At 50.1% G+C, this 27,947-nt stretch overlaps 1 protein-coding gene across 1 annotated transcript in view; it reads right to left on the reverse strand.

Moving 5' to 3' along the window:
* The window catches only part of fbxo28 (F-box protein 28), a 97,128-nt gene that overhangs the window by 55,894 nt on the left and 13,287 nt on the right, over positions 1 to 27,947 (reverse strand). The window contains exon 4 of the mRNA XM_038798878.1: positions 14,865 to 14,975. Coding sequence (XP_038654806.1) covers positions 14,865 to 14,975 — 111 coding nt within the window. The remainder of the gene's footprint in view (positions 1 to 14,864; positions 14,976 to 27,947) is intronic.

Below are 27,947 nucleotides of genomic sequence, written 5' to 3' on the forward strand. Positions count from 1 at the left end.
AACAGTAGTTTTAATAGTCTTACAACTGAGCCTGCCTGCGATGAGATGAACTGGCAGCAGGCTTACAACTGCAGATCTTTATACTTCCAGTTAGTGGGAGGAGACATGGGCGGAGCCAAGGGTGGAACCCGGTACAAACTCCTCATCTCCCCCTATGGGCAGAGCCGCGCAACTGCTCTTATACCGAGCTTACAGAGACACAACACATACAATATAACACAGTGTGAATTACTAGGATTGTGATTCACCACACCTGCATGTATCTGAAGGCATTTCCAGGGGGGAGCCCGAATTTCTCCTCCAGCTCCCCAAGGCTCGCAAACTTCCCGTCAATGAACAGGTCCCCCATCTGTACCAGCTCCGGAACCCCTCATCCATTTTCCCCGGAACAAACCAATGGTTCTCCCGTATCGGGGACCACACCGAAGCCCCCACCTCCCCCCTGTAGCGTGGCCATTGCCCCCAGATTTTGAGGGTCGCCACCACCACCGGGCTCGTAGTGTCCCTCGTCGGAGGGAGCGGCAGCGGAGCCGTCACCAGCGCCCCCAGGCTCGTGCCCACATAGGGCGCCATCTCCAACCTCTTCCATGCCACCCCCTACCCCTCCCCCTCCATTACCCACTTGCGTACCATCGCCACGTTGGCAGCCCAATAGTACCCGCAGAGGTTAGGCAATACCAGCCCCCCCCCCCCCCCCCCCCCCCCACGTCCCTGCTCCGCTCCAGAAACACCCTTCTCACTCTCGGGGTCCCGTGTGCCCACACGAACCCCATAATGCTCCTGTTAACCCACTTAAAGAAGGCCTTAGGGATCAGGATGGGAAGGCACTGAAACAAAAACAAAAACCTCGGAAGCACCGTCATTGTAACCGACTGCACCCTACCCGCCAGGGAGAGCGGCAGCAAATCTCACCTTTTGAATTCCTCCTCCATTTTCTCCACCAGCCCCGTTAAGTTGAGCTTCTGCCCCCCAGCTTCTAGCCACCTGAACCCCCCCCCCCCCCCCCCCAGGTATTTAAAACTCCTCTCTGCCCTTTTTAGTGGAAGCTCACCAATCCCCCTCTCCTGGTCTCCCGGGTGCACCACGAACAGCTCGCTCTTCCCCATGTTGAGCTTATACCCGGAGATATCCCCAAACTCCCTAAGGATCCTCATCACCTCCAGCATTCCCCCCACCGGGTCCGCCACATACAATAGCAGATCGTCCGCATACAACGATACCCGGTGCCCCCCCCCCCCCCCCGCACCAACCCCCTCCAGTTCCTAGACCCCCTCAAAGCCATGGCCACGGACTCAATCACCAGTGCAAAGAGCAGGGGGCATAGAGGACACCACTGCCTCGTTCCTCGGTATAGCCGGAAATATTCCGACCTCCTCCTGTTCGTGGTCACACTCGCCACCGGGGCCTCGTACAGCAGCCTCACCCAGCTGACGAACCCCTCCCCAAACCCAAACCTCCTTAACATCTCCCACAGGTACCCCCACTCCACCCTATCAAAGGCCTTCTCCGCGTCCATAACCGCCACTATCTCCGCCTCCCTCTCCACCGCCGGCATCATAATTACATTCAGGAGCCTCCGTACGTTGGTATTCAACTGCCTCCCTTTCACAAAACCCGTCTGATCCTCGTGTATGACGCCCGGAACACAGTCCTCGATCCTCTTGGCCAATATCTATGCCAGTAGTTTCGCATCCACATTAAAGAGTGAAATCGGCCTATACGACCCACACTGTTAAGGGGCCTTGTCCCACTTCAGAATGAGAGAAATCAGCACCCCAGACATCGTCGGGGGCAGGACCCCCCCCCCCCCCCCCCCCCCCCCCCCCCCCCCCCCTCCCTTGCCTCGTTGAAAGTCCTTATCAGCAGTGGGCCCAACAGGTCCACATACCTCCGATAGAATTCCTCCGGGAACCCATCTGGCCCCGGTGCCTTCCCCGCCTGCATACTCCCTAGTCCTTTGACCAGTCCCTCCAACCCAACAGGCGCCCCCAGCCCCGCCACCTGCCCCTCCTCTACCCTCGGGAACCTCAGCCGGTCCAGAAAGCAACCCATCCCTCCCCCCTCCGATGGGGGCTCAGACCGATACAGCCCCTCGTAGAAGTCCCTGAAGACCCCATTAATACCCACCGCACTTCGCACCGTGCTCCCCCCTCCCTCCCTCACTCCCCCGATCTCCCTCGCTGCCTCCCGCTTCTGAAGCTGGTGTGCCAGCATCCGGCCAGCCTTCTCTCTGTACTCGGACACCTCCCCTTGCACCTTCCTCCACTGTACCTCCGCCTTCCTGGTGGTCAACAGGTCAAACTCGGCCTGGAGGCTACACCGCTCCTTAAGTAATCCCTCCTCAGGGGCTACTGAGTACCTCCTATCTCCCCTTACCATCTCCCCCACTAGCCTCTCCCTCTCTCTCCTCTCCTTCCCCTATTTGTGGGCCCTGATGGAGATCAGCTCTCCCCTGACCACCGCCTTCAGCACCTCCCAGACCACCCCTCCCCATTATCATTGGCTTCCAGGTATCTCTCTATACACCCCCGGACTTGCCCGCTCACCTCCTCGTCCGCCAGCAGCCCCACTTCAAGCGCCACAGCGGGCGCTGGTCCCTCTCCTCCCCCAGCTCGACGTCCACCCAATGCGGGGCATGGTCAGAGATGACTATCGCCGAATACTCCGTGTCCTCCACCCTCGGAATCAGCGCCCTGCTCAATACAAAAAAGTCAATCCGAGAGTAGGCCTTATGAACATGGGAGAAGAATGAGAATTCCCTGGCCCCCGGCCTTGCAAACCTCCACGGATCCACTCCTCCCATCTGGTCCATAAACCCCCTCAGCACCTTGGCCACCACCGGCCTCCCGCCCATCCTGGGCCTAGAACGATCCAATGCCGGATCCAGCACCGTGTTAAAGCCCCCCCCCCCCATTATCAGGCCCCCTGACTCCAAGTCCGGGATTCAGCCCAACATGCGCCGCATGAACCCCGCATCGTCCCAATTCGGGACGTATACATTTACCAAGAGCACCCGCACCCCCTGCAGCTTACCACTCACCATCACATACCTACCTCCATTGTGTGCCACGATGCTCAACATCTCAAACGACACCCGCTTCCCCACCAAAATCGCCACCCCCCCCCACCCCCCCCGATTTTTTGCAACCAGCCCCGAATAAAACACCTGCCCTGCCCAGCCCTTTCTCAGCCTTACCTGATCTGCCATCCGCAGATGCGTTTCCTGGAGTATGACAACATCTGCCTTCAGCCCCTTCAGGTGCACGAACACCCGGGCCTGCTTGACCAGCTGGGTCTCCCCCTAGCTGCATTGCTTCCCCCCATTGCACTCCCGTGAGTCAGCTGACTCCTGCTGACCCCGGCCACTCCCGCCGCTCCATCGACACCCCCAGTGTGGGAATCTCCCCTCCCCCTCCTGTCCATCAACGGGCTCTCCCCACCCACCCGGCCCCGCCCCCGCCACTCTCAGCACGGGAAAAAGCCCGCGCTTTCCACCCACCCGACCCCACCCCCTCCACCCAAAACACAACAGTCCCGACCATCCCCCCTCAGCATCCCCTCGTCCCTGGCCCTCAATCCAAGTCCAGCTTTTCGGCCTGAATAAAGGTCCACGCCTCCTCCGGTGTCTCGGAATAATGGTGACGGTCCCTGTAGGTGACCCACAGTCGCGCCGGCTGCAACATGCCGAACTTCACCCCTCTCCGGTGCAGCACCGCCTTAGCCCGATTGTACCCGGCCCGCTTCTTAGCCACCTCCGCGCTCCAGTCCTGATAAATGCGGACCTCAGCGTTCTCCCACCTGCTGCTCCGCTCTTTCTTGGCCCTCCTTAACACACATTCTCTGCCCGCGAACCGGTGGAACCACAGCAGCACCGCCCGTGGCGGCTCGCTGGGCTTGGGCCTCCTCGCCAGCACTCGATGGGCCCCCTCCAGCTCCAGGGGCCCCTGGAAGGCCCCCGCGCCCATCAGCGTATTCAACATGGTGACCACGTTGGCACCCACATCCGATCCTTCCAGCCCCTCCGGGAGACCCAGAATCCACAGATTCTTTCTTCTCGACCGGTTCTCCATGTCCTCGAACTTCGCCTGCCATTTCTTATGGAGCGCCTCGTGCGCCTCCACCTTCACCGCCAGGCCCAAGATATCGTCCTCATTCTCCGAGACCTTTTGTTGGACCTCATGGATCGCCGCCCCTTGGGCCATCTGGGTCTCGAGCAGCTTGTCAATTGACGCCTTCATCGGCTCTAGCAGCTCTGCCTTCAGCTCCGTGAAGCAGCGCTGGAGAAACTCCTGCTGCTCCTGTGACCATTGCGCCCACGCTGCCTGGTCTCCACCCGCCGCCATCTTGGTCTTCCTCCCTCGCACCTTTCTCTGCTGCAATTCCACTTTTTTCACCCCTCCACTCCTGGTCCAATCCATACAGTGCTGGGGGAATATTGCTGTCCCCTTCCCACACAGGGAAAAAGTATCATTGGGGGCCCTAAAAATAGCCCAAAAGTCCGTTTCTAGCGGGAGCTGCCGCACGTGCAACTTAGCTCGGCATAGCCACAACCGGAAGTCAGCGTAGACCCTCTTAAGGCAACTTTTATTTTCTCGAGGCTGAGAAACCCAGCCATGTCGGTAACCCAGGTCTCCACATCGGGGGCTTCGAGTCCCTCCACATTAATAAAATCCGTCTCCGGGCTACTAGGGAGGCAAAGGCCAAGACGTCGGCCTCTTTCGCCCCCTGAACTCCCGATCTTCTGACACTCCAAAGATCGCTATCTCTGGACTTGGCACCACCCGTGTGTTAAGCACCTTGGACATTGCCCTCGCGAACCCTTGCCAGAACTCTCTAAGCTCCGGGCATGCCCAAAACATGTGGACATGGTTTGCAGGGCTGCCCTTGCACCTCATACAACTGTCTTCTACCCCAAAAAACTGGCTCATTCTCGCTGCCGTCATGTGTGCCTGGTGGACCACCTTAAATTGAATTAGACTGAGCCTGGCACATGATGAGGAGGAATTAACCCTGCCCAGGACCTCTGCCCACAGACCCGCTTCCAACTCCTCACCAAGCTCCTCTCCCACTTGCCCTTGAGCTCCTCCACCGGGGTTTCCTCCACCTCCTGTAGTTCCTGGTAGATATCCGACACCTTCCCCTCCCCCACCCAGGTGCCGGAGACCACCCTGTCCTGTATCCTCAATGGTGGCAGCGTCGGAAAGGGCACTACCTGTTTTTTCAGGAAGGCTCGTACTTGCAGATATTTAAAGGCGTTTCCTGGCGGCAGATTAAATTTGTCCTCTAGCACCTTCAAACTGGGAAAGCTTCTGTCTGTGAACAGATCTCTCATCCTTCTGATGCCTGCCCTCTGCCAGCTCTGGAACCCACCATCCATCCTACCCGGGACAAACCTGTGGTTGTTACATATTGGGGTCCAGACCGACGCTCCCGCCACCTTCTTGTACCTCCTCCACTGTCCCCAGATCCACAGTGTCGCCACCACCACTGGACTTGTGGAGTAAGGGGTCGGCGTGAACGGCGAAGGAGCCGTTATCAAAGCTCCCAGACTAGTACCTTTACATGACGCCGCCTCCAGCTGCTCCCACGCCGCCCCCCCCCACGCCCCTTCTCCCCCCCACCCACCCACCCACCCCCCCCCCCCCCCCAATCGCCCCCCCCTAATCGCCCACTTCCTAATCATAGCTATATTGGCCGCCCAGTAGTAGTTGCGAATGTTCAGCAGCGCCAACCGAGTGGCATCCTGAGCAGCAGCTCTTTCAGTCTCTCCTCCTGCCCCTTGGCCTAGATCACAAACAGCTCGCTCTTTCCCATGTTCAGTTTCTACCCTAAAAAACTACCAAAATCTCTCCGGATCCGCAGAACCTCCCCCATCCCCTCCACAGGGTCCGAAATGTACAGGAGCAAATCATCCGCGTATAGCGAGACCCGATGTTCCACCCCACCCCCCAAACCAGTCTGATCATCCAACTCAATAGCCTAATCCTGCTTTCCTCCCCATAGCCTTTGATCCTATTCTCCCCAAGTGCTATATCCAGCTGCCTCTTGAATATATTCAAAGTTTTAGCATCCTGTGGTAATGAATTCCACAGACTCACCACTCTTTGTGTGAAGAAGTGTCTCCTTATCTCTGTCCGAAATGGTTTACCCTGAATCCTTCAGTACGTCCTTTCTCAGGTAAGGAGACCAAAACTGAACACAATACTCCTGGTGTGGCCTCACTAACACCTTATACAATTGCAACATAATCTCCCTAGTCTTAAACTCCATCCCTCTAGCAATGAAGCACAAAATTCCATTTGCCTTCTTAATTATCTGTTGCACCTGTAAACCAACTTTTTGCGACTCATGCACTAGCACACCCAGGTCTCTCTGCACAGCGGCATGCTTTAATATTTTATCGTTTAAATAATAATCCCGTTTGCTGTTATTCCTACCAAAATGAATAACCTCACATTTGTCAACATTCTATTCCATCTGCCGGACCCTAGCCCATTCACTTAACCTATCCAAATCCCTCTGCAGACTTCCAGTATCCTCTGCACTTTTCGCTTTACCACTCATCTTAGTGTCATCTGCAAACTTGGACACATTGCCCTTGGTCCCCAACTCCAAATCATCTATGTAAATTGTGAACAATTGTGGGCCCAACACGGATCCCTGAGGGACACCACTAGCTACTGATTGCCAACCAGAGAAACACCCATTAATCCCCACTCTTTGCTTTCTATTAATTAACCAATCCTCTATACATGCTACTACTTTACACTTAATGCCATGCATCTTTATCTTATGCAGCAACCTTTTGTGTGGCACCTTGTCAAAGGTTTTCTGGAAATCCCTGGGCCGGATGGGATTTATCCTAGGATTCTCTGGGAAGCTAGGGAGGAGATTGCTGAGCCTTTGGCTTTGATCTTTAAGTCATCTCTGTCTACAGGAATAGTGCCAGAAGACTGGAGGATAGCAAATGTTGTCCCCTTGTTCTAGAAGTGGAGTAGAGACAACCCTGGTAACTATAGACCAGTAAGCCTTACTTCTGTTGTGGGCAAAGTCTTGGAAAGGTTTATAAGAGATAGGATGTATAATCATCTGGAAAGGAATAATTTGATTAGAGCTAGTCAACATGGTTTTGTGAAGGGTAGGTCGTGCCTCACAAACCTTATTGAGTTCTTTGAGAAGGTGACCAAACAGGTGGATGAGGGTAAAGCGGTTGATGTGGTGTATATGGATTTCCGTAAAGCGTTTGATAAGGTTCCCCACGGTAGGCTATTGCAGAAAATATGGAGGCATGGGATTGAGGGTGATTTAGCAGTTTGGATCAGAAATTGGCTAGCTGGAAGAAGACGAAGGGTGGTGGTTGATGGGAAATGTTCAGACTGGAGTCCAGTTACTAGTGGTGTACCACAAGGATCTGTTTTGGGGCCACTGCTGTTTGTCATTTTTATAAATGACCTGGAGGAGGGCGTAGAAGCATGGGTGAGTAAATTTGCAGATGACACTAAAGTCGGTGGAGTTGTGGACAGTGCGGAAGGATGTTACTAGTTATAGAGGGACATAGATAAGCTGCAGAGCTGGGCTGAGAGGTGGCAAATGGAGTTTAATGCAGAAAAGTGTGAGGTGATACATTTTGGAAGGAATAACAGGAAGACAGAGTACTGGGCTAATGGTAAGATTCTTGGTAGTGTGGATGAGCAGAGAGATCTCGGTGTCCATGTACATAGATCCCTGAAAGTTGCCACACAGGTTGAGAGGGTTGTTAAGAAGGCGTACGGTGTATTAGCTTTTATTGGTTGAGGGATTGAGTTTCGGAGCCATGAGGTCATGTTACAGCTGTACAAAACTCTGGTTCGGCCGCATTTGGAGTATTGCGTGCAATTCTGGTCGCCACATTGTAGGAAGGATGTGGAAGCATTGGAAAGGGTACAGAGGAGATTTACAAGGATGTTGCCTGGTATGGAGGGATGATATTATGAAGAAAGGCTGAATGACTTGAGGCTGTTTTCGTTTGAGAGAAGAAGGTTAAAAGGTGACTTAATTGAGGCATACAAGATGATCAGAGGATTAGATAGGGTGGACAGTGAGAGCCTTTTTCCTCAGATGGTGATGGCTAGCACGAGGGGACATAGCTTTAAATTGAGGGGAGATAGATATAGGACAGATGTCAGAGGTAGATTCTTTACTCAGAGTGTAGTAAGGGCGTGGAATGCGCTGCCTGGAACAGTAGTGGACTTGCCAACACTAAACGCATTCAATTGGTCATTGGATAGACACATGGAAGATAAGGGAATAGTGTAGATGGGCTTTAGAGGGGTTTCACAGGTCGGCGCAACATCAAGGGCCGAAGGGCTTGTACTGCACTATAATGTTCTACGTCTATCCAGATATGCCACATCCATTGGCTCTCCGTTATCTATCGCACTGGTAATGTCCTCAAAAAATTCCACTGATTTAGTTAGGCACGACCTGCCCTTTATGAACCCATGCTGCGTCTGCCCAATGGGACAATTTCCATCCAGATGCCTCGCTATTTCTTCCTTGATGATAGATTCCAGCATCTTCCCTACTACCGAAGTTAAGCTCACTGGCCTATAATTATCCGCTCTCTGCCTACCTCCTTTTTTAAACAGTGGTGTCACGTTTGATAATTTCCAATCCACCGGGACCACCCCAGAGTCTAGTGAATTTCGGTAAATTATCACTAGTGCATTTGCAATTTCCCTAGCCATCTCTTTTAGCACTCTGGGATGCATTCCATCAGGGCCAGGAGACTTGTCTACCTTTAGCCCCATTAGCTTGCCCATCACTACCTCCTTAGTGATAACAATCCTCTCAAGGTCCTCACCTGTCATAGCCCCATTTCCATCAGTCACTGGCATGTTATTTGTGACTTCCACTGTGAAGACCGACCCAAAAAACCTGTTCAGTTCCTCAGCCCTTTCCTCATCTCCCATTATTTTTTTAAATATTTTTTTTATAAATTTAGAATACCCAATTATTTTTTCCAATTAAGGAGCAATTTAGAGTGGCCAATCTACCTATCCTGCACATCTTTGGGTTGTGGGGGTGAAACCTACGCAGACACGGGGAGAATGTGCAAACTCCACACGGACAGTGACCCAGGGCCGGGATTCGAACCCGGGTCCTCAGCGTCGTAGGCAGCAATGCTAACCACTGTGCCACAGTGCTGCCCTCATCTCCCATTATTAAATCTCCCTTCTCATCCTCTAAAGGACCAATATTTACCTTAGCCACTCTTTTGTTTTATATATTTGTAGAAACTTTGACTATCTGTTTTTATATTCTGAGTAAGTTTACTCTCAAAATCTATCTTATTCTTCATTATAACTTTTTTAGTAGCTTTCTGTTGCCCCCTAAAGATTTCCCAGTCCTCTAGTCTCCCACTAATCTTTGCCCCTTTATATGCTTTTTCCTTCAATTCGATACTCTCCCTTATTTCCTTAGATATCCATGGTCGATTTGCCCTCTTTCTACCGTCCTTCCTTTTTGTTGGTTTTAACCTTTGCTGAGCACAGTGAAAAATTGCTTGGAAGGTTCTACACTGTTCCTCAACTGTTTCACCATAAAATCTTTGCTCCCAGTCTACTGTAGCTAGCTCTTCTCTCATCCCATTGTAATCTCCTTTATTTAAGATGGTGGGTGGATGGTTGATGTGGTGGTGGGTGGTAGGGTTAGATAAGTCCTCATTTGGTACACCACTCATTTCCCTCATCTCTGCCCTCACCCCTTCCCCTCCCTCCCAGAAGCTTGACAGGTTCCCCCTTGTCCTCACTTTTCAATGCACCAGCCTCTGCATTCAAAGGATCATCCTCAGCTCTGTCCGTCAACCCCAGCATGATGTCACCACAAAACTCATCTTCTCCTCACACCCCTCTCAGCATTCAGCAGAGACCTCTCCCTTCCATGACACCCTGGCTCACTCTTCCATTCTGCCCAACTCCCTATCCCCTTCCCACCGCACCTTCCTCTGCAATTGTAGAAGGTGCAACACCTGCCCCTTTACCTCCTCCCGCCTCAACATTCAAGGCCCCAAATACTCCTTTCAGGTTAAGCAGGATTCACTTGCACTGTTATTGTATTCACGGCTCCCAATGAGGTCCCCTCTACATAGGGTAGACTAAACACAGACTGGGTGACTGCTTTGTGGAACACCAGTCCACAAGCACGACCTCAACCTTCCTGTTCAATACAAACCTGGAGTAGGTAATTCAGCCTCTCGAGCCCACCCAGCCTTTTAATACAATCATGGCTGATCTCCTCTCAGTCTCAAATCTTCTCCATAACCCTTCAACCCATTACTAATTAAAAATCTGTCCATCTCCTCCTTAAATGTACTAAATGTCCCGGCACCCACCACACTCTGGGGCAATGAACTCCATAGATTCACAACCCTTTGAGAGAGGGCGATTTCTTCTTATCTCTGTTTTAAATCTGTTACCCCTCATCCAAAAAATATGACCTCTCTTTCTGATTGCCCCACAGGAGGAAACATTGCTCCACATCTATTTTGCCAATACCTTTCATCATCTTATATATCTCAATTAGATCTCCTCTCATTTTTCTATACTTGGAGATTGGAGGCCTAAACAGCTCAATCTCTCTTCATATGACAAACACCAAAGTTCCACTTGCCTTCCTTATTACCTGTGCTGTATTTGCATACTAGCTGAGAGCAATTCAGGCACACAAGGATACCCAGATCCCTCTGCACTGAAGCACTCTGAAGTTTCTCCCCATTAGATAAGAAGTTGTGTTTCCATTTTTTTGACCAAATGGATAACCTCGCACTTATCCACGTTAAACTCCATCCGTCACAGTTTGGCCCACTCACCTAACCTATCTATATCTATTTGTAAATGTCTTATTTCCTCATTGCAACTTACTGTCCCACCTATTTAAGTGTCATCTGTAGATTTGGCTTCCTTCTATCCATGTATCCAAGTCATTATTATAGATTGTAAATAGCTGGGGCCCAAGGACCGAACCCTCTGGCACCCCACTAGCTACATCTTGCCATCCAGAAAAAGACCCATTTATCCTGACTCTCTGTCTCCTGTGCATCATCCAGTCTTCTAACCAAACTGGTAGGTCAACCTTAATCCCGTGTGATCTCACCTTGTGAATTAACCTTCTGTGCGGCACCTTATTAAACTCCATCCGGAAGTCCAGATATACTACATCTATAGGATCCCCATTATCCACTTTGCTTGTTACATCTTCAAAGAACTCAAGCAAATTAGTCAAACGTGATTTAAAAGCATGTTGATTCTGATGGATTGCATTTTGGCTTTTCAAATGTCCTGATATTATTGCCTTAATGAACGAGTCTAACAATTTCCCATCAACAGATGTTAAACTAACTTGTCTGTAATTTCCCACATTCCACCTCCCTCCCTTCTTGAATTATAAAAATGAAATGAAAATCGCTTATTGTCACGAATAGGCTTCAATGAAGTTACTGTGAAAAGACCCTAGTCGCCACATTCCGGCGCCTGTTCGGGGAGGCTGGTACGGGAATCGAACCGTGCTGCTGGCCTGCTTGGTCTGCTTTAAAAGCCAGCGATTTGGCCCAGTGAGCTAACCAGCCCCTATAGCTAACCAGCCCCTAATTAGTGCATTACGTTAACATTTTTCCAATCCACTGGAACCCCTATTCTCTGCTACTACTTCCTTTAACACCCTATGATGTAGACCATCAAGCCCTGGGGATTTATTTGCCCTCAATCCCAAGAGTTTGTTAAGTACTGTTTCCTTATTGATTGTTCCATGTTCCACCCTTTCTATTACCTCTGAATTACCCGTCTCTATTGTACTAGTGTCCTTGACCACCTTGTTTAGCCATGAATGTTTTTTTACCCCTCTTCCCATCTTTCTTCCTCACTGGGATATATTTTAGTTGTGAGGAATTGAGTATCTCCTTAAGCAGTTGCCATGCTGATCAGCTGTCCTCCCTTTTAGCCTTCCTGCCCACTGTACTCAGGCCAAATCTGTCCTCTTGCCTATGTTTAATTCCAGAACACTAGTGTAGGACTCCACTTTCTCACCCCCAAACTGAATTTTGAATTCAATCATACTATGGTCACTATTCCCTCGAGAATCCTTAACTATGAAGTCATCAATTAATCCCTCCTCAATCCATTTATCCATCCATCAATTAATCCCATAAAACGATAAGATGTAGGAGCAGAATTAAGCCATCCGGCCCATCATGTCTGCTCCGCCGTTCAATTATAGCTGAAATGTTTCTCATCCCCATTCTCATGCCTTCCCCCCCATAACCCCTGATCCCCTCATTAATCAAGAACCTATCTATCTCTGTCATAAAGCTACTCAGTGATTTGGCCTCCACAGCCTTCTGCGGCAAAGAGTTCCACAGATTCACCACCCTCTGGCTGAAGACATTCCACCTCATCTTAGTTATAAAGGATCATCCGTTCAGTCTTAGGCTGTACCCTCTGGAACTAGTTTCTGCTACTAGTGGAAACATTCTCTCCACATCCACTCTATCCAGGCCTCGCAGTTGTTAGGAATCAAATTGATGTTAAGAATCCACTAATTGACACTGATATGTAAAGGGGTTGCAGGTGGCACTAGGTGTGGTGATAGAGTTTTGTATGGAGTGCGTTCAAGGAAATATAAAGGTGTTTGGGAAAGAAGCAGACATCCTGACTCTTTACTCAACAGCAGCCACAAACTAACATCAGTATCCTGTAAGTTTCAATAAGATCCCCCCTCATCCTTCTAAAGTCCAACAAGTACAGACCCAGAGTCCTCAACTGTTCCTCATACGACAACTTCTTCATTCCAGGGATCATTCTTGTGAATCTCCTCTGGACCCTTTCCAAGGCCCCAGCACATCCTTCCTTCGATACGGGGCCCAAAACTGCTCACAGTACTCCAAATGGGGTCTGACCAGAGCATCAGACAGCCTCAGATGTACATCCCTGATCTTGTATTCTAGCCCTCTTGACATGAATGCTAACATTGCATTTGCCTTCCTAACTGCCGACTGAACCTGCACGTTAACCTTAAGAGAATCGTGAACAAGGACTCCCACGTCCCTTTGTGCTTCTGATTTCCAAAGCCTTTCCCCATTTAGAAAATAGTCTATGCCTCCATTTCTCCTTCCAAAGTGCATAACCTCACACTTTTCCACATTGTATTCCATCTGCCACTTCTTTGCCCACCCTCCTAGCTTGTCCATGACTTCTGCAGCCTCCCTGCTTCCTCAACACAACCTGCCCCTCTACATATCTTTGTATCACCTGAAAACTTAGCAACAGTGCCTTCAGTTACTTCTTCCAGATCATTAATGTATATCATGAATAGCTGTGGCCCCAACACTGACCCCTGCAGAACACCACTAGTCACCGGTTGCCATCCTGAAAAGGACCCTTTTATCCCCACTCTCTGCCTTCTGCTAACTGGCCTATCAGTTCCTGTCTTCTCTGGCAGCATGGTGGTGCAGTGGGTTAGCACTGTGACCTCACGACGCTGAGGTTCCAGGTTCGATCCCAGCTGGAGTTTGCACATTCTCCCCATGTTTGGGTGGGTTTCGCCCCCACAACCCAAAAAATGTGCAAGCTAGGTGGATTGGCCATGCTAAATTGCCCCTTAATTGGAAAAAATGAATTGGGTACTCTAAATTTTAGAGAAAAAAAAGTTCCTGTCTTCTGCCTCCCTCCCTCCCTTCTTAAACAGCACTGTTACATTTGCCATTTTCTAATCCTCTGGGACCCTTCCTGCATCCAGATCACCACCAATGCCTCCACAATATCTTCAGCTATCTCCTTCAGAATCCTAGGATGTAGTCCATCTGGTCCAGGTGATTTATCCACCTTTAGACCTTGTAGTTTCACCAACACTTTCTCCTCAGTGATAGTTACTGCACTCACCTTGACCCTGAATATCTTAAAGTTCTGGTATGCCATTGGTGTCTTCTACTGTGAAGACTGATGCAAAGTAACTATTCAATTCCTCTGCTATTTCTTTGTTTCCTATTATTACTTCTCCAGCCACATTTTCCAGTGGTCCAATGTCTATTCTGGCCTCTCTCTTACCTTTTATATATTGAAAAAATTCTTCCTGTCTTCTTTTACATTACTAGCTAGCTTACGCTCATATTTCATCTTCTCCCCCCTTCTTGCTTTTTTAATTGTCCTCTGTTTCGCTTTTAAAGGCTTCCCAATCCCCTGGTTTCCCACTAATCCTCGCCACCTTGTGTGCTTTTTCTTCAGCCTTTATGCTTTCCTTGACTTCCCTCGTCAGCCATGGATGCCTTGTCCTCCCCTTAGCATGTTTCCTCCTCCTTGGGATGAATTTCTGTTGTGCCTCTCGAATAACCCCCCAAAACTCCTGCCATTGCTGTTCCACTGTCTTCCCTGCTAGGCTGCCCTTCCAATCAAATCTGGCCAGCTCCTCCCTCATGTCTTTGTAGTTACCCTTATTTAATTGTAATCCCGTTACATCTGATTGCAGCTTTTCCCTCTCAAACTTCTCCATCTCAACTGTGCTAACCACTGTGCTAGCGTGCTGCCCCAAAGATGGATTTTTTCACCTCCTCATACGTCCCAGATACTCCTCTGATAGTGGTGCAAACACTTCACTAGCTCTACCTACCAACTTTGTTTAAATCAGTAATACCCACATGTCCTGTGGGCATTTCATTTGTTTAGCCATCTTCTCAAATGAAATGAAAAAGACTTCTACATCCTTCTCATCAAACCTTGGCAATGGTTGGACACATTCAAATAGATCCCCACCAAGCCTTCGACTACGAAGCTCTTGCTCTTTCTCACTATCCTCAAACTGTACTTTTCTCTTTACCTCTGCCAATTTTGACTGACGTTCACTTTCCATGGCCAGTTTCTGAAGTTCAAAGTCTCTTTGTCTTTTTGGTCTGCTAGGGCTATTCTTTCCTTTTCTTTTTCCTCTCTCTTCTTTTCTTCTGCCCTGATCTGTAATTCAAACAGCTTTAATTCTTTTTCATGTTCAAGCTGTTTCATCTGTAATTGAATTCTTGCCAGTTCCAATGATTCTGACTGTCTCGCAGGCAAGTTTAAATGCTCAGCTACCGCCACAATGGCCCCTTCTTTCTGTACTTTGTCAGGCAATGTTAACTGTAATGTTTTTGCCTAATCTAAAAGTTTCGTTTTATTCTCCGTCTGTAAGGTACTGCGCGTGACCTTCTCCAACCCCAAAGAACTCTGAGCCTCTGAAAGAGCCATTGTCCACAAATATGCTCACACCTCACTGTCTATAAGTTCACTAAGCCAACCCCAATCACGAAAGATAGACTTTTATCCCACAAGCCCCCAATTTGTTATGGGCCAAGGTTTAGAACTCCAAAGTGTATTATGAAGTCCATCTGACCTACAACCTTATTGTTAAATTTGGCTAGAATGAGCACAAGAGCCTTCCCTTCAGGAGTGATCCATCAGTCTTCCCAGACATTTTAATAAAAAAAAGCTTTATTCTAAGAATGAAATAAAATGAAATGAAAATCGCTTATTGTCACGAGTAGGCTTCAATGAAGTTACTGTGAAAAGCCCCTAGTCGCCACATTCCGGCGCCTGTTCGGGGAGGCTGGTACGGGAATCGAACCGTGCTGCTGGCCTGCTTGGTCTGCTTTAAAAGCCAGCGATTTAGCCTTGTGAGCTAAACCAACCCAGAATGTAGTTAACATGTATATATATATTAACACACAGCAAGAATTTTAAAAATCAATTATAAACATAAATACACCACTCAGATGCAGTAATCTATGTATTTAAAAAAATAAAATAAAAAAATAAATAAATTTAGAGCAGCCAATTATTTTTCTTTTCCAATAAGGGGCTATTTAGAATGGCCAATCCACCTAACCAGCACATCTTTGGGTTGTGGGGGTGAAACCCACACAGACACGGGGAGAATGCAAACTCCACATGGACAGTGACTCAGGGATGGAATTCGAACCCACAATAATCTATGTATAACACTTAATGAATCCCCCCTTAATGTTCCAATTCAAAAACAAAATCCACTAAACCACTAAAATCAACTAATCCACAGGTGAGATCCCAGATGATTGGAGGATAGCCAATGTTGTACTGTTATTTGAGAAGGGTAGCAAGGATAACCAGGGTAATTATAGGCCAGTGAGCTTGACGTCAGTGATAGTGAAATTGTTGGAAAAGATTCTCAGAGAAAGGATCTATGCACATTTGGAAGGGAATGGTCTGATTAGCGACAGACAGTATTGTGTTGTACGAGGGAGGTCATATCTCACTAATTTAATTGAGTTTTTTGAGGAGGTGACAAAAATAATTGACGAGGGAAGGACTGTGAATGTTGTCTACATGAACTTTAGTAAAGCATTTGATAAGGTCCCTCATTGCAGGCTGGTGCAAAAGGTTAAATCACATGGGGTCAGAGGTGAACTAGCTGGATGGATCCAGAACTGGCTTGGCCATGGGAGACAGAGGGTAGCAGTGGAAGGGTGTTTTTCCGAATGGAGGTCTGTAACTAGTGGTGTTCCGCAGGGTTCGGTACTGGGACCTCTGCTCTTTGTAATATATATAAATGACTTGATTAGCAAGTTTGCAGATGATACTAAGATTGCAGGAGTTGTGGATAGTGATGAAGGTTGTCAGAGAATACAACAGGATATAGATGGGCTGCAAAATTGGTCAGAGAAATGGCAGATGGAATTTGACCCGGACAAATGTGAGGTGATGCATTTTGGTCGATCCAATTCAGGTGGGAGCTATAAAATAAATGGCAGAACCATCAGGAGCATAGACACAGAGATCTGGGCGTGCAGGTCCACAGATCCTTAAAAGTGGCAGCACAGGTGGAAATGGTGATGAAGAAAACATATGGAATGCACTGCCTAGACATTTGGAAGGGAATGGTCTGATTAGCGACAGACAGTATGGTGTTGTACGAGGAAGTCTGGGCCTGTCCTGTAAACAAGGCATCGGAAGATAATTAATCCCATTAAAATGGATTGACTGTTGTGGATTGCTCAGATGAAGCCAGACTTCCTGGGACCTCGATTTCCTGCCATTACCTTATATGGGATAAGGTTACGTGCAGACAATGCACCTGAAGATGAACCCCTGGGGGGGAGGGGGGGGGGGGGGGAGCTCCAGGTGTCCTGTGGACTTGCAACTCCGTTAGGTGTTGCAATCCCCGCCCTGTGACCTCATGAGGGCCAGCGTAAGTTTTGAAAAGGGCGATAAGGACAGAACACTCAGAGACACTCCCTAGCGAAGACTTGCTACAGAGTCAGCGGCAAAGACTCAGGAATAGCCAGAGTTAGAAACACTGGTAGGACTAGTTTACAGCCTCCTGGTATGGTGGTCATGAAGGATACAGGGGATCGTCAATAGAATGTGAATTCCCCTATTAAGCGGGTGGGAGCTTGTCAAATGGGAAATGAGCATTGGGAAGGTAAAACCCGCTGCTTTAATCTGGGCTGGTGTGTGGTAGGTCTTCATTGTTTTAATAATGGAGTACGCTGCTGGAAGACTGTCCTTGGTGAGGTTATTATATTGGCGTAAACACGTTTTTGTCTTTGGCCAACATTCATTGTTCAAAAGAAAGCAGTTTCTCCGGTAAGAAATAAATTTGTCTCTTCGGTAAACTGGAACCCGATGACTTAAGAGGAGGACACTCAATCCACAGAGTGCCTGTGTTACTTCTTCTGGGTTAATAATATTGAGGCAGATGAGAAGCAGAAAGTGATCTTGCTGACATCATGCAATGTGATAAAAAGCCGGACATACCAGATATCCCTGACTCGAAGACTTAATGAGTTAGTAGACTTGGTAAAAACCCATTATTTAAAAAAGTTTTAAAAAATAAATTTAGAGTACCCAATTCATTTTTTCCAATTAAGGGGCAATTTAGCGTGGCCAATCCACTTAACCTGGCTTGTGGGGGCAAAACCCACACAAACACGGGGAGAATGTGCAAACTCCACACGGACAGTGACCCAGAACCGGGATCGAACCTGGGACCTCGGCGCCGTGAGGCAGCAATGCTAACCACTGTACCACCGTGCTGCACTTAAAAACCCATTATGATCCTAAGCCCCCTGTTATACTCCAGAGATGCCACGGCAGGAAGAAACCCAGGGAACATTTTCACTAATTGTAATTGTTCGGCCAGATTACAGAAACTGGCAGAATATTGGGAATTCGGACCACCTGACCAAAATGCCGCGTGACAGATTGGTGTTGTCCTTTTATCAAAACCACAAGACGCGAGCACATTTCTTGTATTGGACAAATGACTACACAACCAGTATATTAGCTCAATTAAAGTTTATTATTAAACACAGGCTTGGCTCCATGCGTACTAATCCACACACGGCTACACATTAACTATACCTAACAACTGAAATGACCTTTACTTAACTTCCAAGTGAGCGGCTCTGTGCAGGTTAGATAAGGCCTTTATCTGGATCCTCACGTGTGGTGGCTGGAAGTCGTCAGGTCCGTCTCGGCTGCGGCTCGTCCTTCAGGTAGAGATCGCGGGTCCTTGAACTTGGCTGGTCGATATGCTGCGATTGGTGAGGCAGAGGTCGGTCCCAAAAGAGACCGAATACTGGTCACGCAGTTCTTCTTATCCCCCGATCTTTCACGCTCTTTTGGGCGGTCCCAACCCAGGATCCAATGGATCAATAGGGTTTCGATCACCCTAATCAATTCTGGCCAATAAGGTAAATAGGCGCCCCCGAGTCTGTGACTGCTGCTATGTTTCAATCTGTGTCCCATTGTCCTGGGGAAATCAGTGATTGACCTTTAGTAGGTCTGGTTTCCCTCTGCACAATATACAGGGGCTGTGTACCATCTGTGTCCCAACCTGACCACAATTCCCATTATCCTTTGTGGGTGGCCATTTTAGATGGCCACATATCCATCCTCTTGATCCTGAATGCGAAGCATGGTGGATCACAGACTCGAGCCCATATCTGCCCTGCTTTCCCCTGTTGGTCAATTTGGTTCCTACTCTATATGTATTGTATTTGGGTCGGACCAAAATGTATTGCACAGTTTTACCGAAGTCATTATTACATACATTCATTGAAATTAAATCATTAATACCTACACATTTCATTTTTAAATTAAATTCAGTTACAGACAGTTCATTTCTAAACTAACTTACTCTCATACTGCTTGCTCATACATTTAAAGAACTTATTTCCAACACAAAAGTTTAAAACCAGCAGCACCCTATTTCATTCTAGCTATTTTAACAGTAATACAAAGGCACAGATGGTTTATTTCAGTAGTGGTTATTTACATTCGGTCACACATTTCTTCATGAGGTATACATTCTCAGGGTACCATTTTATTGAATTCCAAAGAGAAGCACTGGGACCATGTATATCTGTGGTTGGGAGGCTTTTGCCTTCCATTTGCAGAGCTGACATGTGAGGAATCACTGCAATCAGGAACAGAGCCTCAACTGTGTAGGAGAGGGAGTTCCAATTTGCCTCCCTCCAGGTGGGGGTTTTTGTTTCGATCTCTAACAGTTGTTGGATGGTATCCTGACTGGTGGTGGTCCCGGTTCATTGGGTGTTGGTGTTTGGGGCTGGCTTATGTCCTCTCCTAATTCCGTGCAGGACCGAGTTACCTTTAGTGGGAGTCCCGGAGTAATTTTGTCCGATTCCTAATCCTTTCCCTGGGCTTCTCTTTAAACATCCAATTTCAGGACATTGCTTAGAACAGTGCATGCCTCAGCTGTTCTGTTAAATTCCCCAGAAGAGGCTCATCCCTTGAATCATGGCCGCCATGATTTCTGGCCGCCAGACTCGCGTCTGCAGGTTCATGACAGTAGGCGTGCTGTGTGCTGCGTGGGCCTGTGAATTGTCTGATCCGTCATTACGCACCAGTCTGCAAGTGGGGTCACGGTGCCATAGTGGAGGGTTGGGGTTGTGGTGTGGTGGAGGGTAGTTATGGTCTGTGGTCACGGAGATGGAAGTGATGCTGCTTGGGGAGTGCGGATAAATCAGTGGTGGGCGCCAGGCAGGCATGGGGCCGAAATGAAGCAAGTCATTGGTGTGGGGAGAGTCAAGCCAATCATTTGTCTCAAGTAGGTTGGGTGGATCGGTGTCCCGTGGGGGGTCTAGAACATTGCGGGGGGGGGGTCGCTGTCCTCAGAGAGATCAAGCAAGTCGCCTGGGTTACTGTCAAGGTCAAGGAGGTCATCACCTGAGTCAAGTGCAAGTGTGAAGGCAGCCTGTGTGGGCGGGATGAAGGGAAGGATATCGTCATGAGGGGGAGTGGTTGGTCAGTGGGCGGGGCGTCGTCCTCTCCCATTGCCATGTTAACGTGGTAGGCGTGATTACATTGAGCTCCTTACGTTTTGAGTTGATTGATGTGTAACCAACCAATCTTGCCGTTAGGGTACGCTATCTTGTAAACGGAGGGGCTTACTTTGTCTGAGATGACGAAAGGGCCTGCAAATTTAGGGGATAGGAAGGAGCTTGGGTTGTACAACGAGATCATAACTTGCTGGCCGACTGTATATTCTATGAGGTGGACCTTTTTTGTCAAAGCTAGCTTCACTCAGCCTTTTTCTAGTGCCTAGTCGGACAGCAACACCCACTTATGCTGCTTTGATGTTCTCTCTGACCTGTTGCACTGCTTTTTCGTGGGTGAGGGCGGTTACTGCAGGATTGGCCAAATCAGGTCCTAGTAAATATTCAATTCCTTTCAAAGGTCTGCCAGTCATAAGTGTGTGATGGGTAAAGCCTGTGTAGCTGGAAATCGTGTTCCTAATGATCATGAGGGTGAAGGGAAGTACTGTGTCCTAAGAGGTGTTGTTTTGCCTCACAGTTTTTCTAATAATTGATTTTAAAGTGTGATTCATGCTCTCGACGATGCCACTGGATAGGGGGTGGTACGCTATATGAAAATTTTGTTTAATTCCAAATATTGCCATTACGTTTTGCATTACCCTACACGTGAAGTACGTGCCTTGGTCTGACTCAATGCTACATGGAAGACCCCAGCGCATGAATATTTGATGGGTCAGGATTTTAGCTGTAGCTTTTGCTGTGTTTGAAAGGGTGGGAAAGGCTTTGACCCATTTAGTAAAGGTTTCAATAACACCCAGAACATATTTGAATCTATTTCTGCAGGGTGGGAGGGGACCAATGTAATCGATTTGCAGATTTGTCCAGGGGCCTTCTACAGGTCGGGTGTATCGGGCTGGTTTAGCTCACAAGACTAAATCGCTGGCTTTGAAAGCAGACCAAGCAGGCCAGCAGCACGGTTTGATTCCGTACCAGCCTCCCCGGGCAGGCGTCGGAATGTGGCGACTAGGGGCTTTTCACAGTAACTTCATTGAAGCCTACTCGTGACAATAAGCGATTTTCATTTCATTTTTCATTTCAATTATTCCTTCTTTGCATAACGGTCGGGATTGTTTTGGGCGCAAATGAGGCAGTTCTCAACATAATGGGTGATATATCTCTTCAATTCAGGCCACCAGTGTGATGTTGTACGAAATAAGTAATGGCATGATGGGAAAACTGGTCAACTACTTGGTACAATGTAAGAAAAGCTGGCTTTGCATGACCTAAAGCCTGAATAAGATTGGAGAAGGTCAAGCCGTTCCAAAATGCCTGACCTCCGCAACTTCTGATACGACTAACTCGTCATAACCCAAGGCAGTCTAAATAAGACGAGATAAGGTCAGCAAGGTGACACCTGTTTTATGATATTGCTTATGTTTATACTTCTGATCGCATTCCTGACTAAGCTGTAGTCACGTAATCCTGATTCTGATAATGTATAAATACTGAGCTGATTCTCTGTGAAAGCACGGACTTAGGAAGGAATCAGCAGTAATACTAACTACTCTCTGACTTCAAGTTTCAGCCATTACTGCATGCAGTCTGTTCGTAAATAAAGTCTTGTTATTTTTCCATAACGAGCGTCACTCTTGATGAGTTGGAGGGATAACGCCCGCAGGAAAGGGATTGATGAGTGTGTGGACGGTAAAGTAAAAAATTGGAACGTGAGCTTTGGGATAGAAAACATCAAGACACTAAACAGCAATTCGGCAATAAGAGACCTCTTACCACTAGGCAAGGAGGGCTAGCCGAATTGGGTTAAACGAAAGGAGGATCCTCCCAGTTGCTCTGGCATGCCGATGTTTCCCTTTTCAAGTGACACTGAGAAAGAGGAGGAGTTGACCCCGAGACCTCCCCTATGTCCAGCGCTCCCCGCTCCATCAGTGCAACCGCCCCAAGTCCCGCCTCCCCCTTACGGACCCTCCGCCAATTAAATTCCCGCTTACGTCATCTCGCGTCGCATCACGCACTCGTTCGCAAACTCAACTCCTAAATATGGAACAGCCTTTCATCTCTGTCAATCAGGCTCTTTGTGATTTGTCACTTCAACCTACGGAGGAGGAGCCTTTTCCGCCACCACCTCCTCCCGCAAATTATCCCATTGAGAGAGTCATCAACCGGACTTCCGGTGTGCTTTATGGGGACTTCCGGTGTGCATCATGGAGTGAGTGATCACACAGAGGCAGCTCCTGCCTATGGTTGCAGATAAGAGCTCTTTTTTAAGCAACACGGGTTGGAATTTCGATGAAAAGGTGTAGGTGAATGTTCGAGGAGTACTTTCCCCCAGGAATAGGATGTTTCTTGGTTATCAGACCCTCAGAAACAGTGCAAGATTTGTCTGAAGCAGCAGCAAACAAAAGCCTCTGCAAGCATGCAAGCGGGGGAAGGGCCAGCTTATAGGTCTCAAGCTGACCTGAGGGCCTTTATGAAAGCTGAATTCTAGCAGCAGAGGGAAGAACTGTGAAAAGATCTCACCAAGGCCATTGAAGAAGCGGAGACGGACTTCCGGTAGCGGTGATGCGGAGCTAAGCCGCACGTTCAGTGGCTCCCACTATTTTCGGACTTTGGGGCTCTTTTAAGAGCTCGTAGTGGTGCTGTTTGGACTTTTCCCCGTGTGGGAACACTCCTTCTCAGATTCTCCACCGGTGGATGGCCTGGACTAGGAGTGGAGCGGTCAGAAAATCGGCTTTGAGGGCAGCACGGTGGCCTAGTGGCTAGCACAACCGCCTCACGGCGCTGAGGTCCCAGGTTCGATCCCGGTTCTGGGTCACTGTCCGTGTGGAGTTTGCACATTCTCCCCGTGTCTGCGTGGGTTTCGCCCCCACAACCCAAAAATGTGCAGAGTAGGTGGATTGGCCACGCTAAATTGCCCCTTAGTTGAAAAAAATAATTGGGTAGTCTAAATTTATAAAAAAAAAAGAAAATCGGCTTTGGAGACTTCCAGTTGCGGCTATGCGGAGCTAAGCCGCACCGCAGCTCCCGCTACTTAAGGACTTTTGGGCCGATTTGAGGGCCCCAAATGGCGCTGTCTCGACGAATCCCGGTGGGGGAAGGTGTCTAGAGGAGCATTCCCCATAATTTATGGTGCTCACCCGGAGTGGGGCAAAGGAAAAAGCTGCAGCAGCTCCCCAAGAAAAGCGGGGGAAGAAGGACAAAATGGCGGCCGGCGGAACACCCGAGGACTGGTGGAAGTGGGCGCAGGAGCAGCAAGCCTCTCTTCTGCGCTGTTTTGCGGAGCTGAAGGCTGAGTTGCTGGACTCCCTGAATGCGACTACCAACAGGCTGCTTGGGACCCAGGCGGCCCAGGAGGTGTCCATTCGGGAGTTGCAGCAGCAGGCCGCTGAGCAGGAGGAGGCGGCCGTGGTCCTCGTGGGGAAAGTGGAGTTGCACGAGGCACTTCACAAAAAGTGGCAAGACCGCTTGGAGGAGCTGGACGTTCGCACGAGGCGAAAGAATTTGAGGATCCTGGGCCTGGCGGAGGGGCTGGAGGAGTCGGATCTCCACTCGTACGTGACCACGATGTTGAGCTCGTTGATGGGAGCGGGGTCCTTCCATTTGCCCCTGGAGCTTGAGGGAGCTCACAGAGTGCTGGCCAGGAGGCCTAAGGCAAATGAACTCCCGCGGGCGGTGCTGGTGCGGTTCCATTGATTTAGTGACCGGGAGTGTGTGCTGCGCTGGGCCAAGAAAGAGAGGAGCAGCAAGTGGGAGAATTCGGTGGTGCGAATCTACCAGGACTGGAGTGCGGAGGTGGCAAAGCGGCGGGCCGGGTTCAACCGGACGAAGGCGGTGCTGCATGCCAAGCTGGTCAGATTTGGAATGCTGCAGCCTGCGCGCCTGTGGGTGACATATAAGGACCGGCACCACTACTTCGAGTCCCCGGAGGAGGCGTGGGCCTTTGTACAGGCGGAGAAGCTGGACTCGAACTAGGGTCTGGGGACACACTATGGCCGTTGCTGTTTTCGCTGTTGTTGTTCTTCAATTTTGACACGTGTTTTTTTTTATGCTGCTTTTCTTTTTGCTCTGTTTCCGGGTGGGTTTGTCTGTTGGGTATGGGTATGGGTGTGGGGTATGTGGGGAACGTTGGGGGAACGTTGGGGGCATGTGCTTTATATGTTCTCTTCTGTACGGGGCCGGGGTTGGGGTGAAACTGGATTTTGAGGAGCTGCGTCAGAAGGGTGGGGTGTGGCAGTGTGAAAGCGCGGGCTTTCCTCTGGTTGTCCGCGCTGCGGGGCAGGGGGGGCGGAGCTGGAGGTGGGGGCGTGGCCTCTACTGGTTTTCTTTCCCGCGCTGAAGCGGTGCCAAGGAGGTGTGACAAGAGGGGGATGACCCAATGCCGGGAGGAGATGGGTTTTGGCAGGAGCTGCCGGGTCAGCAGAAGTCAGCTGACTCACGGAAGTACCATGGAGGGTGTGTCGCGGCTAGGAGGGGTCCTAGCCTGGGGGGGTGGGGGGGGGGGGGGGGATACCGGGTTGCTGCTGGAATGGCCAGGAAGGAGCTGGTGTGGGCTGGGGGGGGTAGAGGAGAGGCGTTATCGCCATGGGGAACGGGTCAGGCGGGGCGAGCTGGCCTGGGGCGAGCAGTCGATAAGCTATGGCTAGCTGGCGGGGGAGGGGGGGGCGGGTTGCCCTCTGATCCGGCTGATTACCTGGAATGTGAGGGGGCTGAATGGGCCGGTTAAGAGAACTAGGGTATTTTCTCATCTGAAGGGGCTGAAGGCGGACGTGGCTATGCTACAGGAGACCCACGTGAAGGTGGCGGACCAGGTTCGTCTGAGGAAGGGATGGGTGGGGCAGGTTTTTCACTCAGGATTAGACGCGAAGAACCGGGGGGTGGCGATTCTGGTGGGGAAGAGGGTGGCGTTCGAGGCGGCTGAGGTGGTGTCGGACAAGGAGGGCAGATATATTATGGTGAAGGGTAGGCTGCAGGGAGAGAAGGTGGTGCTGGTTAATGTATATGCCCCGAATTGGGATGATGCTGGCTTCATGAGGCACATGTTGGGCCACATTCCGGACCTGGAGGCAGGGGGCCTGATCATGGGGGGAGACTTTAACACAGTGCTGGATCCCCCACTGGACCGGTCCAGTTCAAGGACGGGTAGGAGATCGGCGACGGCCAAAGTGCTGAGGGGATTCATGGACCAGATCGGAGGGGTGGATCCCTGGAGGTTTGGGAGGCCGAGAGCGCGGGAGTATTCCTTTTTCTCCCATGTCCATAGGGTCTATTCCCGAATAGATTTTTTCGTCCTGAGCAGGGGATTGATCCCGAAGGTGCAGGATGCAGAGTATTCGGCCATAGCGATTTCAGACCATGCTCCGCACTGGGTTGATCTGGAGATGGGGGAGGCGCGGGACCAGCGCCCGCTCTGGCGCCTGGATGTGGGGATGCTGGCTGATGAGGAGGTGTGTAGGAGGGTCCGGGGAAGTATTGAGGGGTATCTTGATACCAACGACACGGGGGAGGTCCGGGTGGGGATGGTGTGGGAGGCTCTGAAAGCAGTGATCCGGGGGGGAGCTGATCTCCATCCGGGCCCATAGGGAAAGGAGGGAGAGGGAGAGACTGGTGGGGGAGCTCCTGGATGTGGACAGGAGATACGCGGAGGCACCGGAGGAGGGGTTGCTGGGGGAACGGCGTAGTTTGCAGGCCAAATTTGACTTGTTGACCACCAGAAAGGCGGAGATACAGTGGAGGAGGTCGCAGGGCGCGGTATATGAGTATGGGGAGAAGGCGAGCAGGATGTTGGCGCATCAGCTCCGCAGGCGAGATGCGGCTAGGGAAATTGGTGGAGTGACGGATAGAGATGGGAATGTGGTGCAGAAGGGGACAGAAGTAAATTGGGTCTTTAGGGACTTCTACGAGGAACTGTACCGGTCAGAACCTCCGTTGGGGAGAGGGGGGATGGAGAGCTTCATGAACAGGCTATGTTTCCCAAGGGTTCAAGAGGAGCTGGTAGAGGGGCTGGGGGCGCCGATAGAGTTGGAGGAGCTAGTCAGGGGGATTGGACAAATGCAGTCAGGTAAGGCCCTGGGGCCGGACGGGTTCCCGGTGGAATTTTATAAAAAGTATGCGGATCTGGTGGGCCCCCTGTTGGTGCGAGCCTTCAATGAGGCATGGGAGGGGGGGGCTTTGCCCCCGACAATGTCGCGGGCACTGATCTCTCTGATCCTAAAGCGGGATAAGGACCCCTTGCAGTGTGGATCATACAGGCCTATCTCGCTCCTCAATGTCCTCAGCTAAGTTTCTGGCGAAGATCCTGGCCACCAGGATAGAGGACTGTGTGCCAGAGGTGATACACGAGGATCAGACAGGATTTGTCAAGGGACGGCAGCTCAACACGAATGTGCGGAGACTGCCAAATGTTATTATGATGCCGGCAGTGGAGGGGGAGGCGGAGATATTGAACATTGAACAGTACAGCACAAAACAGGCCCTTCGGCCCTCAATGTTGTGCCGAGCCATGATCACCCTACTCAAACCCACGTATCCACCCTATACCCGTAACCCAACAACCTCCCCCTTAACCCTACTTTTATTAGGACACTACGGGCAATTTTGCATGGCCAATCCACCTAACCCGCACATCTTTGGACTGTGGGAGGAAACCGGAGCACCCGGAGGAAACCCACCGTGGTGGCGCTGGATGTGGAGAAAGCGTTTGATAGAGTTGAGTGGGGGTACCTGTGGGAAGTGCTGGAGCGGTTCGGATTCGGGGAGGGATTCATCAAATGGGTGGGGCTGCTCTACGCGGCTCCGATGGCGAGTGTAGTTACCAATGGAAGGAGATCGGAGTACTTTAGGCTCTACCGTGGGACCAGGCAGGGGTGCCCCCTGTCCCCCTTGCTCTTTGCACTGGCGATTGAACCTTTGGCTATGGCGTTGAGGGAGTCAGGGAGATGGAGGGGTCTGGTGCGGGGTGGGGAGGAACATCGTGTATCGCTGTATGTGGACGACCTGCTGTTGTATGTGGCGGATCCAGAAGGGGGAAACCGGGGGTGATGGAGCTGTTAGCGGAATTTAGGGGCGTCTCGGGCTATAAGTTAAATTTAGGCAAGAGTGAGGTATTTGTAGTACACCCGGGTGATCAGGAGGAGGGAATTGGGAGACTCCCATTTAAGAGGGCAGTGAAGAGTTTCAGATACCTGGGGGTGCAGGTGGCCAGGAGTTGGGGGACTCTCCATAAGCTTAATTTTACCAGGCTGGTGGAGCAGATGGAGGAGGAATTTAAAAGGTGGGACATGGTGCCGCTATCGTTGGTGGGTAGAGTGCAGTCCGTCAAAATGACAGTTCTCCCGAGGTTCTTGTTCCTTTTTCAGTGTTTGCCCATCTTTATCCCTAGGGCCTTTTTTAGAAGGGTGACCAGCAGCATCATGAGCTTTGTTTGGGCGCATGGGACCCCGAGGGTGAAGAGGGTCTTCTTGGAGCGGGGTAGAGATGGGGGGGGGGGGGGGGGGGGGGGGGGGGGGGCTGGCGTTACCCAATCTCTCGGGGTATTATTGGGCGGCCAATGTGTCGATGGTGTGCAAGTGGGTGATGGAAGGGGAGGGGGCAGCATGGAAACGGATGGAGAGAGCGTCCTGTG

This window comes from Scyliorhinus canicula, chromosome 6 (assembly GCF_902713615.1).
Source record: "Scyliorhinus canicula chromosome 6, sScyCan1.1, whole genome shotgun sequence".
NCBI classification, from domain to species: Eukaryota; Metazoa; Chordata; class Chondrichthyes; order Carcharhiniformes; family Scyliorhinidae; genus Scyliorhinus; species Scyliorhinus canicula.